General features: G+C 43.6%; 1 protein-coding gene across 1 annotated transcript in view; it reads right to left on the bottom strand.

The window, feature by feature from the left end:
• Positions 1-16,308, bottom strand: part of LOC126285155 (cyclic nucleotide-gated cation channel alpha-3-like) — an 884,508-nt gene that overhangs the window by 102,352 nt on the left and 765,848 nt on the right. Inside the window, exon 14 of the mRNA XM_049984467.1 lies at positions 14,859-15,013. Within this exon, the coding sequence (XP_049840424.1) occupies positions 14,859-15,013 (155 nt within the window). The remainder of the gene's footprint in view (positions 1-14,858; positions 15,014-16,308) is intronic.

Below are 16,308 nucleotides of genomic sequence, written 5' to 3'. Positions count from 1 at the left end.
GAGTCCAGTGTGCTAACCACTGCGCCACCTCGCTCGGTTAAGCAAGCAGGAACTTGTGTGCAGAGCTAGGTACTGATTTTCCCAGACCTGCGGACAAGGTCGAACAGAGATTAGAATGTCGTAAGCTGCTAACAAAGAGCTGCAGAATTTAATTACACTCCTGGAAATTGAAATAAGAACACCGTGAATTCATTGTCCCAGGAAGGGTAAACTTTATTGACACATTCCTGGGGTCAGATACATCACATTATCACACTGACAGAACCACAGGCACATAGACATAGGCAACAGAGCATGCACAATGTCGGCACTAGTACAGTGTATATCCACCTTTCGCAGCAATGCAGGCTGCTATTCTCCCAAGGAGACGATCGTAGAGATGCTGGATGTAGTCCTGTGGAACGGCTTGCCATGCCATTTCCACCTGGCGCCTCAGTTGGACCAGCGTTCGTGCTGGACGTGCAGACCGCGTGAGACGACGCTTTATCCAGTCCCAAACATGCTCAATGGGGGACAGATCCGGAGATCTTGCTGGCCAGGGTAGTTGACTTACACCTTCTACAGCACGTTGGGTGGCACGGGATACATGCGGACGTGCATTGTCCTGTTGGAACAGCAAGTTCCCTTGCCGGTCTAGGAATGGTAGAACGATGGGTTCGATGACGGTTTTGATGTACCGTGCACTATTAAGTGTCGCCTCGACGATCACCAGAGGTGTACGGCCAGTGTAGGAGATCGCTCCCCACACCATGATGCCGGGTGTTGGCCCTGTGTGCCTCGGTCGTATGCAGTCCTGATTGTGGCGCTCTCCTGCACGGCGCCAAACACGCATACGACCATCATTGGCACCAAGGCAGAAGCGACTCTCATCGCTGAAGACGACACGTCTCCATTCGTCCCTCCATTCACACCTGTCGCGACACCACTGGAGGCGGGCTGCACGATGTTGGGGCGTGAGCGGAAGACGGCCTAACGGTGTGCGGGACCGTAGTCCAGCTTCATGGAGACGGTTGCGAATGGTCCTCGCCGATACCCCAGGAGCAACAGTGTCCCTAATTTGCTGGGAAGTGGCGGTGCGGTCCCCTACGGCACTGCGTAGGATCCTACGGTCTTTGCGTGCATACGTGCGTCGCTGCGGTCCGGTCCCGCCGACCACTGGCGACAACATCGATGTACTGCGGAGACCTCACGCCCCATGTGTTGAGCAATTCGGCGGTACGTCCACCCGGCCTCCCGCATGCCCTCTATACGCCCTCGCTCAAAGCCCGTCAACTGCACATACAGTTCACGTCCACGCTGTCGCGGCATGCTACCAGTGTTAAAGACTGCGATGGAGCTCCGTATGCCACGGCAAACTGGCTGACACTGACGGCGGCGGTGCACAAATGGTGCGCAGCTAGCGCCATTCGACGGCCAACACCGCGGTTCCTGGTGTGTCCTCTGTGCTGTGCGTGTGATCATTGCTTGTACAGCCCTCTCGCAGTTTCCGGAGCAAGTATGGTGTGTCTGACACACCGGTGTCAATGTGTTCGTTTTTCCATTTCCAGGAGTGTATTTAAAAATAAATGTTTGCATATTATTTTAAATCTTACTCCAATTATGTAAGAGGATGAAAACGTTAAATATTGTGAGTCTCAACATCTTTCGCCTATTAGTTTCTTTAAAAAGCAGAGTTTTGTAAAATTTTAATTGTGCGTAATACTAAAGTTAGAAAGTTCTACTTTAGTAATTGGAAGCAGCTTATCGTAAGAAGTTTCCGAGAAACTACCTCTTTTACTTTTTGAATTATTCACCTTCGTCAAAATTTTAGAAGCGCATAATATTAAAGCTGGAGAGCTCTACTTCAGAAATTTGGTTCGTTTTCTCAGTTTATCACAAAAATATACAGACATCAAAAAAAGTTTTGCATCGCCTTGGTTCCGAGAGTTCCGAAACCTGTGCAGAAAATTGCTCATGAAAACCACACCTAGCATGCTGTAACACCATACAGGGAGACCTTCAGAGGTGGTGGTCCAGATTGCTGTACACACCGGCACCTCCAATACTCAATAGCACGTCCTCTTCTATTGGCATACTATACACAAGTTCATCAAGGCACTGTTGGTCAAGATTGCCCCACTCCTCAACGGCGATTCGGCGTAGATCCCTCAGAACTGTTGGCCGGGTCACACTGTCCATAAACAGCCCTTTTCAATCGATCCCAGGCATGTTCGATAGGAATCATGTCTGGAGAACATGCTGGCCTCTCTAGTCGAGAGATATCATTATCCTGAAGGAAGTCATTCACAAGATGTGCACGGTAGGGGTGTGAATTGTCGGTTATGAAGACAAATGTCTAGCCAATATGCTGCCAATATGTTTGCGCTATCGGTGAGAGGTCAGCATTCACGTATCGTACAGCCGTTACGGCGCCTTCCGTGACCACCAGCGCCGAACGTCGGCTCCACATAATACCACCCTAAAACAGCAGGGAACCTTCATCTTGTTGCAGTCGCTGGACAGTGTGTCTAACCGGGTTGACTCCAAACACGTCTCTGACAATTGTCTGGTTGAAGGCATATGCGAGACTCATCGGTGAAGAGAGCGTGATGCCAATCCTGAGTGATGCATTCGGCATGTTGTTGGGCCCATCTGTGCTTCGCTGTACGGTCTCGTGGTTGCAAAGGTGAACCTCACCATGGACGTCGGGAGTGAAGTTGCGCATCATGATTCGTATTGCGCACAGTTTGTGTCCTAACTCGACGTCCTGTGACTGCACGAAAAGTATTATTCAACACGGTGGCGTTGCTGTCAGGGTTCCTCCATGCCATAATCCGTAGGTAGCGGTCATCCACTGCAGTAGTGGCCTTTGGGCGTGGGATGTCATCGACAGGTCCTGTCTTTCTGCATCTCCTCCTTGTCGGAACAACATCGGTTTGGTTCAATCCTAAACGCCTGGACGCTTCCCTTGTTGGGAGCCCTTCCTGGCACAAAGTAACAATGCGGACGCGATTGAACTGCGGTATTGACCGTCTAGACAATGGTTGAACTACAGACAACACGAGCCGTGTACCTCCTTCCTGGTGGAATGACTGGAAGTGATCCGCTGTTGGACCGCCTCCGTCTAATACGCGCTGCTCATGCATTCTTGATCTGTGGGCGAGTTTAGTGACATCTCTGAACAGTCAAAGGGGCTGTGTCTGTGATACAACATACACAGTCAACGTCCATCTTCAGGAGTTCTGGGAACCGGGGTTATGCGTAACTTGTTTGGATGTGTATATGGTAGAAATTTTCAAGGAGCTACCTCTTTTTGGATTATTAAGAAATAAATCTATTTTCATACCTAAATTTTGTAAATCGGTTTAGATTAACTAATATTTTTTATTAAGATACAAACCCCAAAAAGACATCACTATGTTTTCAATACATGTAATAATGAAACTGTACTGAATTTCGAGACAATATTACGAGTTTACAAAGGTACAGAAATGAAAACGGACAGCTCAGAGGCCATGATGTACCTTCGGTACCTATTGAGAAATTCTGGAGTTCAAAATTATAAGAGTTACTAGAATATGCTTTTTATAGAACATAAATAAAGTACAGATTTACTTTGGGGAAAATTTAGATCGTTATCAGCCTTCAACTAACAATAATATAAATAATAACTACGCTCTGTTGCCGACAATGGAAGCGCTTTACAGCAGGCGTTCTGTTTCGCGGTCAGCATCGAGCATATATAAAGATTGTTGTGTTTATAGTAAAGAAGGTTAATGGATCGTTTGGAATGTGCTATGCTCCGCTACAGAATGTGCAGTGTTTTTATCCGCTACAGTGGCCGCTTAAGCCTCGAATTACTGACATTGCTGTGTTTCAGACAAATGATATATCGCGTATTTCTTGTGAAACTGTGTAAAGGTGAACTTGCATGGACGAATGATTTGCATGGAAGACCCGTGTTTCGCCTGAATGTTCTATTTTGTGTGCAATCCGCTACATCATAGAAAACAACGTGGTAAGCGCCCAAGATTATCCCACATTTTCAAGAACTTTTCGTAATTGGGAAAAAGACTAGAAATCTTCTCTGAACTGTGTAGAGAGCTGAGTATGTTAAGATAAGTTTTAATGATTTTCAGAACTGACAGCTGATCGCGAGAAATTTAGACACAATATACTGATCAGTTAACGACAGTAGATTTTTCATAACTCCTCTGCATTGTATTTCATCTCGGCGAGTTAAATTATGGACCTATGGACTGAAGATTACTCAGCAGCCTATTCTCCATCACTTTCTGGCTGTTCGCACTAATAATTTTCAGGCCCTTATAAGACGCTGCGGTATCCGAAAATCGCCCAAGACTACCAAACATTTCAAATTATAACTTAAAGAACAAACGACTGTAAATTATACCGGCCCCTTCACAATAGGATCACTAACACTTCACCATTGAGGAATGGAAACGTGCCACCTGCACGAATGAAACACTTTTCATGCTACGCCATGTCGGTGGTCCTGTGCGGGTACGCCGGTATCCAAGCGAACCACTGCTCGAAACATGCAGTGCGGCGCCGGGAGAAGGCCGTTGGGACGCTATTGTACTACAAAGAATTTCGGGTGAGCTTCTAAGGAGCCTGTGATGATTATCGAAGGGACCATGATAATTGAGTATTACATGTGCATTATTGCGGAACATCTTCATCCCTTCGAACTCGATGTGTTCCTCATAGGCGATGGCATCTTCAAGCATGATAACTATCGTGCGGTTTGAGGATCATTATAGAGAAATTAAGACTGACTTGTGCCCGATGGATCACTTGTGGGAAACTGTCGGATTCCAGCTTCGCGCCCAGAGACCGCTGGCCTGTAATTTACGTGAACTGTGTGATCTCTGTGTTTACTTCTTCAGCTAAATACTTCCGAATCCTGCTAAGGACATATCGAATCGACGCAAGAACAATTCGGTGACATACTGCGTTTCAAAACGGACCGACCACCATTCTATTAAGCGGGAGTTCAATATGAATTGAGTGCCGAAGAAGAAAGTAAGCCTCCTATCCATAATGCACGAAGTATTGATTAAAATTATCCTGCACCGTTTGGAAAAAGAGTTAGTTTTGATCAGGCAAATGATGAAGAGGCGTTAGAAGTGAATATGCCATAATGCACCAGCCTCTAATCGTGTACGAACAAACAAATCGGAGCAATGAATATAAATTACCACTTAATCTGTGATTCAAAGATTTCGAGAAAGCCTTTGACCAAAATTCAACCAAATTTGTTCTGAAAGCCATTGAGAACAAGGCATCTCTGTGAGAAATGTATACATCAGTGATACAGATTCCTCGAGATTTCATTGTGATAGTGAGGAATCAAAACTGAATGAAGGGGCCAGCCAGGAACTCTGCTCAACCACCCTAGAAGTAGTTTTCATATCCTCAAACTGGGAAAACGAAGAAGTAATGGGTATTAATGGAACGTATCTAAACAAAATTTTCTCTGATTATGACATTATCGTGTTTGTTGCTTGTGAAGGTGAATTTCAACAGTCAGTGAAAGAAAGTAATTGAGCGACAGGGTGCCTGAAACTCAGTAAGAAGAAATTAATGTAAAATCAGCAAATCGAAAAGAAAATAGTATGAATTAACAACTAATTCTTAGAACTGGTTGATGAGTTTTCATGTATAGGACAGTTAACAACAAGGACTGGTTGAAGAATGAAATAAATAAAAATAAAAATAAAATTGATCTTGGAGTGGTTTTGGTAAATTAAATAAGATTTTGTGTATTACCAGTTTTGACTTACGGCAGTAAGACACATAGTTTTAATGTGAAAACCTCTGGGGAAAGTACAGTAGCTTAAACTAAACAGGATTTATTGTGTCATTAACTTCGACTTACGGCAATAAGAAACACACTTTTAATGCGTAAACCACTGAGAAACTTACGGTGTCCCAGTGAGTGAGAAATGTATGTCGGGAAATAGCCAGGGGACTAGGGAAACAAACAGACTTGTGGAACGCGTAACAATAAAATAGTTTTCGATGAGGAAGACCGCTACACTAATGGATGGCAGATAGACCAATGTAATTCTATGCTAGGTTCATAGATGTAAGGTCTTCCTCTACTATTTTTACCCTCTACAGCTCCCTCTAGCACCATGCCGGTTATTCCCAGATGTCTTGACAGAGATGCTTTCATACTGCCCCCTCTTCTTTTGAGTGTTTTTCGTGCACCCCTTTCCTAGACGATTCTGCGGAGAAGCTCCTGATAACTTACGTTACCTCTCCACACAGTTTTCAACATTCTTCTCTAGCATCACATCTCAAACACTTCGATTCTCTTCTGTTCCGGTTTTCTCACAGTCCATGTTTCACCACCGTAGAAAGCTGTGCTCCAAACGTACATTTTCAGACATTTACTCCACAATGTCAGGTCTATGTTCGATACTAGCAACACGTCGACTAGATAATAGATGCGCACCTATATGAAAACTTTTCGGTAACAATGTATTCTCCTTGCCCTGGCTCCTGTTTGGAACGCAGCTGTTTTTCAGGATGGTAATAATTCTGTACATAAAACAAACGCGTTTAGACAGTTCAGATACCTAGGGATCCAATAGTGAGTAATTTTTTCTAAAGAAAAAAAGCAACTAATTTTCAGCATACACAACTTCTAACACGATCTTACGGACTGGCCCACTTCGATTTTCTTGTATAGCAATTCACAGTAAAGGGTTGCCTACAGTTTAAATGCTGCAATACTAACAAAGTTTTCAAAGATGTTTGTTACATGACTGGAGTCATTGCAACAATGAACAACATGCCGCAATGTTTGGCGATTTAGTGTGCTTCATAGCGATGTGATTAGACTCCTGAATCAGGCATAGGAACTAATAACTACACTGTCGGCTCAAAGAGCCCCGAGGCGTAGGGCATAAGTACGGCTTCTGTATAGCTAACAACTGTATCGAGAACATTTTGGTTCAAAGAGTCAGTTGGGAGCAGACCGTGTTAAGTGCCGTATGTGTGACTGTAGAGTATCAGCGTAGCTGTCACACTAATTGCAATGCAGCATTTCTCCTCCAAGTGTTAAAGGCGTTCTACAGAATGTTTTGAAGAAGAGAAAAGTGAGTGCAAAGTTTGTCCTGCCCATTATGACCCGCGAATAAAATAACGACGCGTGGACGACTGCTGCGACTTGACTAAAATGCAGACAGTTCTTTCCTAGCAAAAACCATCACGGGGGACGAGACTTGGTATAATCAGTACGAACCTACCATAAAACGACAAAATACAGAAATTCATACGAAGGGTCAACGCTTTGACGACGTAACCCATATTCAAGCTAATGTAAGGTGCTAGTTGAACAGTATCCCAAAGAAGAACTTTTCGGGCAGTTTTTCATGGCTGTGTCAATGTTCTGTGTGTTGTACACTAGTGGATAGATACTGCGCAGAACACCAGAAACGTTAGAACCACCATACTAATTATTCTTTACCTTTATTAATCCAGTGTAAAAACTTATTCGACTGATGTGTACATTACTAGTCATTAATATAGTAGTAGAACTATGAGGGTGACATGCAACAGAACTCAAATGGGGCGTGAAGAGTACTACTAGCTTCTATAAGCAAATAATTTGTGTCTGAACACACCCACACACAGTAGTTCGGTAAAACGCTCTCTACGCCCTCTGTACAGGATGAGGCAACTAAGACACGCCACCCCAAATATATCCAGAGTGAATAAATATATCAAAGTGCGATTTGCGACGTTATAGCGGACAATATGGTGAATTTCATGACGTTTGCAAGCAATTTTTATCGTTTATAGTTGCCGAATTATTAGACCGACTTTTTCTCTAAAGGAACTATACACTTTTTTCTACGACATTTAAAAAAGCATCTAAGAGAATTTCGACGACATTATATGTACGGGACTTCATCAACCAGCATCAAGGCCCCAGACCTGTAAACCACTGCCCCGCTGGCAGGAGAAGAGGTTCCACAAAGGTCTACCCTATTATACCAAATGTACATAAACACATACATTAGATATCGTTACTGTGTTTACCTGTGCGCTTGGAGCCCATCAATCTGTGTTTTGCTGTTGTAGCAATCAGATAACTTGCTCGAAAAGCTGTTGAGACATTCACAATGTATATGGCAGTCGAAAAAAGTGAATATCGCTTATGGCAATTGTCGACAAACTGTTAGAGCAGCAGTGTTGTTGTATGCTGAAGAGTATCCAAATCGGCCACCACTCATGATCAGTACTTGCAAACTATGTAAAGAAGTTCTAGAAACTGGAAGAGTGGAAACTGAAATACGCAAAAGAAAAAGAAGGGCAACTGACGAAAGAAATGAAACAAACATTTTTGCAGCAGTGAGACACAGTGACGATGCCACTAAGAGACAGCCTGGAAGTACGAGAGAGATCAACGAAAAGAGTGTTCTGCGAACACTTCATTCCTTCGCCTTTCATGTTCTTCACATTCACAGCATCTACAGGTTCTTGGCAATGACTTCCATAATTGGTTACAGTTATCTGAATATTACCTACGAAAAGTGCAAAATGGTGTGGCATACCTCTGCAAAATTTTGTTAAGGAAGAGGCATCGTTTAAAAATCACGTGCAAATCACCCCTTGAAACATGCACTATTCTTCAGCAGAAAATCTACGCTGACACAAAGAAGAGGTAAACAGAGAGGTCTTGGGCAGTCAACGTTTGGTACATGTTTTCAACATGCTACATTGTTTCTCCAGGATCACTCTGTAGCGTGTACCAATGGCCAAGGCCACCATTTTGAGCTACTCGTGTGACAGCCGTGATAGACACAACCGTACTGAGTTACGTGCTTGCTCGCATTCGGTATAACAGAGCAGACGGTTGCCGGCCGCGGTGGTCTCGCGGTTCTAGGCGCGCAGTCCAGAAACGTGCGACTGCTACGGTCGCAGGTTCGAATTCTGCCTCGGGCATGGATGTGTGTGATGTCCTTAGGTTAGTTAGGTTTAAGTAGTTCTAAGTTCTAGGGGACGGATGACCACAGCAGTTGAGTCCCATAGTGCTCAGAGCCATTTGAACCATTTTTAGAGCAGACGTTTCTAGAGCCTGTTCTCTTGAGAGAGGGACAATTATTTGCGGCGCTGATATAATTTCACCAAGCCAATACATGGTATGTCATGAAGTCCTCTTAGAAGTTTTTTCAAATGGCACAGAAAAGTGTATAGCTCCATTAGAAAATAAAAAGAAGATCGGTTACGTAATTCGGTGACGACAAACGATGAAAATTACTTGCGAATGTCATGAAATCATGAAATTCGTCGTATTGTCCGTTGTAACTTGACGAAAATCACAGCGCGATATATTTATTCATTCTGGGCATATTTGGGTCTCAGCTACCTCATCCAGTATAAGAAAAGGTTACGGAGGGCATTTCTCGTTCAGAAATTGCATTTAAAGGTTGTTTGGTCTGAGATGATAGAGTTATGTCTCCGATGAGAAACGATGTGTATCAGGACGAGTAGGAATTCGATGGTGGCAGCATCGTGGCGTAGCAAGACTGCAAATCCGCGATATTCCAGATCACGTTGCCCGGTATCCCGTGACTGTTATGCGAAAGTGAAATCGTTGTGTCGTACTCAACTCATCAGCTATGTACGACTAGCGCCCGAGAGGACAGGCATATTGTTCAGTCAATCGTGCAGGACAGTAAAGTCACGTGGCGTAACTAGAGTGAGAAAATGGGCTGTTTGCAGCAGGACGAGAATCCACATGGACAATGCAATGACATCTAGAGCACCACGGACTGCCTTCACGGTTACCAGGGTTGTCCCCTTCTTCCGCCGTTGGTTCTCTATGAACTGCAACTGGACTGTAGTCTGAGTCAAAAGGAGAGAGTTTGTCGAGTCGGGTGCTGAAGTGACGACTTGAGGCACGTAGTCGTGTTAAAAGCGCAAGTGTGGGTATAACACAGTTAACAAGGGAGGGATGAAGTTTATTTAATACAAATGGAATATTTATTATTTAATACAAGTGGAAGATCATCACTGGCAATTCTCTCATGTTATGAAAAGTATAATCGTGATTCCAGTACGTGTGTGTGTGTGTGTGTGTGTGTGTGTGTGTGTGTGTAAGAACTAGAAATCGTAGCCACTGATATTTAATAATAATCAGAAGTGTGATTAAACTACTGCATCTTACACTGTTCTCATGGAAGCAAATGCAATTCCTTTATTAACCACGCGGGAAATACAGAACTGCCAAATTCCGGTCGGAATATTTCCACTTCTTACACGATACTGAAAATTAGGGAACTCACTACGAAGTACCATATAGGTATTGGTTCAACAAGAAACCACCACACTTAGATTTCTACTTCGATGCTTTACCTTTTTGTGAATACGTCACTACTTCTAGTAATTTCAACTACTTCTGCACGCCCTACTCTTACACTTTAGTGACGCTGGACATTAAGACGCAACTTCTATACATAAAAAACACAGTGTATGAGGAAATTTTAGCTGAGAATTTAGCAGTATGGACATCTTCAACACAGATTTACGCAGATGGGTCTGAACAAAAAGACAGAGCTGGAAATACATTTGTCGTGGACAAGACTAATCGAAGGGAGATATTCATACACGCCGAAGTAGTGCCCATACTCACTGACGCACTTACAGCGTTTTTAGAAGTGGAAACAATCATTATTTCATCATTCACGCTGTGATTTCATTCTGTTAAAGTACTACGCTGTCAATAAAACCAAAACATCGCGTGTACTGCATTATAGAATGAGTTCAGAAGCGTTGCTGCCTCAAAAAAGACTAGCTTTATATTTTGATTGAAAGTGCGCAACAATATAAAGGGAAACTAAGAAGTAAACACTCTGTCCAATTAAGATATTGCATTGTAGAATCAATTCTACCGCACGTCCATATTATACTGTGATGACGAACGTCGTGGGATAGCGATATGCTCATATACAGAAGACTGTACTATCGCGTACACGAGTTATGAATTCGCTGCCCATTGGGGAGGTTGTCATTTATATTCAAGTGATTCACATGAAATGTTTTCCGTCATGATTATGTTCGAACGACGGGAATTTAGGCTTTGAACGCGGAATGGTAGTTGGAGCTAGACCTCCATTTCGGAAATTCAATATTTCAAGCTTGATAGTGACAAGAGTGTGACGAGGGTATAAAATTTCAGGGATTACCTCTCATTACGGGCAATGCAATGGCCGACGGCCTTAACGCCAGAGAGAAGAGGCGTTTGGGTAGAGTAGTCAGTGCTGACAGACATGCGACACTGCGTTAAATAAGCACAGAAATCAATCTTGGAAGTAAGATGAACGTATGCATTAGGGGAGTGTGACGGAATCTAGTCTATGACAGTGCTTTGCTAACAGGGCAACATCTGTTGCAACACCTCTCCTGGGATCATGCCCATATCTGTTGGACACTAGACGGCTGGAGAACCGTGGTTTGGTCAGATGAGTCACGATTTCAGGTGGTATGAGCTGATGGTAGAGTTCGAGTGAATCGCAGACCCGACGAAGACACTGGACTCAAGGTGTCAATAAGGCACTGTGCAAGCAGGCGGACTGGGTCCCCTGGTCCAACTGAACCGATCACTGGTTGGAAGTGGTTATGTTCGGCTTCATGTTCACAAAACACAACAGGATTTTTGTGAATGACAATGTGCTATGTCATAAGCCACAGTTGTAAGCGATTCGTTTGAAGGACTTTCTAGATAATTCGAGCGAATGATTTGGCTATCTGCGTCGTTGGACATGAATCCCATCGAACATTTAATGGACATAATCGAGAGGTCAGTTAGTGCACAAAATCCTGCGCTGGCAACACTCTCGGAACTATGGCGTCTACAGAGGCAGCTAGGGTCAATATTCCTACAGAGAACTTCCAAAGATGTGTCGAGTCCATGCCACGATAAACGGCTGTAGTACGCCATGAAACAGGAGGTCCGACACAACAGTATGATGTATCCCATGACTTTTGTCACCTTAGTGTACTGTTGTATAGAGTGTAATGGAGTTAACTGCAAAAAATACTTGCCTGAAATTACAAGGAACCTTATACTGTTTCAATGTAAGTTATGCAGAATTCTTTCATTCGATTTTTCTCAGATATTGCATTTCTGAGCTGTGTTAACTGTTCTTGTCGGGGTCCGATGTGTACACTGCTCTAGTGAAATACGATTAAGGTGCCACTTACATGCCATAGGGGCTAGAATTGGGGCACAATGGAACGAAAGCCTGCACTACTCTTAGGAGATCAAAGGGAGACATCTAATCTACCATCATGTCACTGGCACCAAAATTGCAGATTAAGTAGCAACTTTTTAGTGGCAAGGACATGTCTTCAGTTTAATCACAATTGATTCCGGGAACATCTCTATTGTCTTCTGAGCTGTGTTAACTGTTCTTGCCGGGGTCCGATGTGTATACTGCTCTAGTGAAATACGATTAAGGTGCCACTTACATGCCATAGGGGCTAGAATTGGGACACAATGGAACGAAAGCCTGCACTACTCTTACAGGGTGTTTCAAAAATGACCGGTATATTTGAAACGGCAATAAAAACTAAGCGAGCAGCGATAGAAATATACCGTTTGTTGCAATATGCTTGGGACAACAGTACATTTTCAGGCAGACAAACTTTCGAAATTACAGTAGTTACAATTTTCAATAACAGATGGCGCTGCAAGTGATGTGAAAGATGTAGAAGACAACACAGTCTGTGGGTGCGCCATTTTGTACGTCGTCTTTCTGCTGTAAGCGTGTGCTGTTCACAACGTGCAAGTGTGCTGTGGACAACATGGTTTATTCCTTAGAACAGAGGATTTTTCTGGTGTTGGAATTGCACCGCCTAGAACACAGTGTTGTTGCAACAAGACGAAGTTTTCAACGGAGGTTTAATGTAACCAAAGGACCGAAAAGCGATACAATAAAGGATCTGTTTGAAAAATTTCAACGGACTGGGAACGTGACGGATGAACGTGCTGGAAAGGTAGGGCGACCGCGTACGGCAACCACAGAGGGCAGCACGCAGCTAGTGCAGCAGGTGATCCAACAGCAGCCTCGGGTTTCCGTTCGCCGTGTTGCAGCTGCGGTCAAAATGACGCCAACGTCCACGTATCGTCTCATGCGCCAGAGTTTACACCTTTATCCATACAAAATTCAAACGCGGCAACCCCTCAGCGCCACTACCATTGCTGCACGAGAGACATTCGCTAACGATATAGTGCACAGGATTGATGACGGCGATATGCATGTGGGCAGCATTTGGTTTACTGACGAAGCTTGTTTTTACCTGGACGGCTTCGTCAATAAACAGAACTGGCGCATATGGGGAACCCAAAAGCCCCATGTTGCAGTCCCATCGTCCCTGCATCCTCAAAAAGTACTGGTCTGGGCCGCCATTTCTTCTAAAGGAATCATTGGCCCATTTTTCAGATCCGAAACGATTACTTCATCACGCTATCTGGACATTCTTCGTGAATTTGTGGCGGTACAAACTGCCTTAGACGACACTGCGAACACCTCGTGGTTTATGCAAGACGGTGCCCGGCCACATCTCACGGTCGACGTCTTTCATTTCCTGAATGAATATTTCGATGATCGTGTGATTGCTTTGGGCTATCCGAAACATACAGGAGGCGGCTTGGATTGGTCTCCCTGTTCGCCAGACATGAACCCCTATGACTTCTTTCTGTGGGGACACTTGAAAGACCAGGTGTACCGCCAGAATCCAGAAACAATTGAGCAGCTGAAGCAGTACATCTCATCTGCATGTGAAGCGATTCCTCCAGACACGTTGTCAAAGGTTTCGGGTAATTTCATTCAGATACTCCGCCATATTATTGCTACGCATGGTGGATATGTGGAAAATATCGTACTATAGAGTTTCCCAGACCGCAGCGCCATCTGTTGTTGGCATTTGTAACTACTGTAATTTCGAAAGTTTGTCTGCCTGAAAATGTACTGTTGTCCCAAGCATATTGCAACAAAACGGTGCATTTCTATCGCAGCTCGTTTAGTTTGTATTGCCGTTTCAAATATAATGGTCATTTTTTAAACACCCTGTAGGAGATCAAAGGGAGACATCTAATCTACCATCATGTGACTAACACCAAAATTGAAGATTAAGTAGCAACTTTGTAGTGGCAAAGGCGTGCCTTCAGTTTAATCGAATTGATTCCGGGAACATCTATATCGTCTCAACACGATCCCATTTTCTTTATGTAAATGCAGCAGCGAGGGAGTTGTTTACCTCATTTTCTTCAGCTACGACAGAAGATATCAATACAATACAAAACAATGCAGCGTCTCATGTCCTGTGGCAATATTTTACCGACAAACACTCAAACACTTACAGCAACAGAAGACCTAAGTGTGATAATTTCCTATACGATTTTGTAGTAGAATGGCATATCAGAATACAGCGAAGTAATTTTTTGTTTGCAGTATACTATGGCATATCAGGGTAAATGATAGTTGTTATAATGATACCTGTTTCCCATGTTTCCTTTTAACTGTCTCTGGGTGCTGTAGATTTAAATGTTAAGAAACATTCTGAGGCTGGCTCTATTCCAAATATCCGAGTCAATAAACTCCACTTGAACTGTTACAATCCAGTAGTTTCTGAGTTAGTAATAGTACGTACTGGTAATAATGACAGTAACCGTTGCTAACACGACAATTGGATGTGTGCTCTACCACTAATTAAGCAGCTCCATTGCTTAAATCATAGTAAAAGTTTACTAGTAGAGAGTTTACAGATTCTCGGTGCTACGTCAATTTTGAATCTTCCTTTGAGCACTAGAACATTGCCAAAAGCTCTTCACTCACCTGATGACCTCGAGGATGCCGTCCGCGATGATAAACATCTCCCTGGCGACCTCGCCTTTCCGGCAGATGATGTCGCCCGGTGTGAAGATGTACGCCTTCATCTTCAGCACGAGGTCATGCAGGAACTCAGGTTGGCACTCTTGGAAGATGGTCACCTGCAAAAGGAAAGGTGGAAACGCGTGGTGAGTAAGCGAAACCACTAACGCGATGTTTTGTTACAAAAGGGATATACTGATGCATCAACTACATGCTCCCCGAAGTCAATCACAAAATCTATGTCTGGACAGCAATAATAACTGTAAGGTTGTTTTGAGTCCGTCTTAATAGACCGATATACTTTTGTCAGTCATTCTTTTTATATAATGACGATCGTCATTCAAATTTCAAGTACCAAAATAAATGGTACTGTGAGAAAATTTAGTGATTCTTCACTTACTCGTCATATTGAGTAACGTTCGGACAGCACTAAATCTCTGATTTTCCCAACATTTCAATCGGTTTTTATTTTTTGTGGGACTAAGGTACAACGTTCTACGTTCTTAAGCGCGCTTAACATTTTGAAAATCTAGTGCATTTAAAGCGGTGCTGTCGGTTTTGTTTCATAAGGTTCGTCACTTGGAATTCTCGAGCGTGGTATTAACAGGCGAGTCACACTGAATCTCATTCTTTTACTCATGTGACGAGCGTCTGGAGCAGAAATGAGCAGGGAAATGTGTTTATCTGTTATGTAATGTACCTTCTTAATTGGAACTCCTTCCTATATATTTTTTCTGCGTGATTTTATGAATGAGTCAGTATGTTTTTCAAGTTTCACGAGGGACCAGGGAGTTATCACCTGTATGTCTGAACTGTACCAAAGTACATGCATTCTAGTAATTAGGGATTAGAAGTAAAGAGTAGGGTTAATCTAGGATGTAGCGTTTTCCTTAAACGCAGATGAACAGTTATAGTGAGTGACTAATGGTTCGGTGTTTCCCACGACTGTACGGAAAGGCGACCTGCCGGGAGTTTTTCGGTCTCTAGGCACAGAGGTGAGGGTGGTTGGATTTTGTACAGAGTGAGTCAGTCGCAGACGACTCGCTGACCTGGTGTGTGGTGAGTGTGATGTGGCGTTTCCGTGCGGACATAGATGGCGATTTAGGATGAAAGTAGTTCAGACATCTTGGTTTAGGAATTTTCTATAATTTTAAAGTCATATGTTCGAAGCATTATGGGGTCCTCACGAGTGATAATTAAGCTAGCATTTAACTAGATTCGGATGGTACCTAACATGATCCCCGTCCTCTGATGGTCCACTCCACGTATCATGATCCCGACTGTGTTTCGTTTTTCTTTCCTCTGCCGACCTCAAGCCACATATGACGACTCCACTTTTGCTAGGAAATGGTGAATATTATCTTGTACGTGAGTGTATGAGCGTCCATGGTGCGTCCCTGAACCAACCTATTCC

This window comes from Schistocerca gregaria, chromosome 8 (assembly GCF_023897955.1).
Source record: "Schistocerca gregaria isolate iqSchGreg1 chromosome 8, iqSchGreg1.2, whole genome shotgun sequence".
NCBI lineage: Eukaryota > Metazoa > Arthropoda > Insecta > Orthoptera > Acrididae > Schistocerca > Schistocerca gregaria.
Note: the sequence above shows the minus strand (reverse complement) of the source record. Positions and strands in the feature narration are given on the sequence as shown.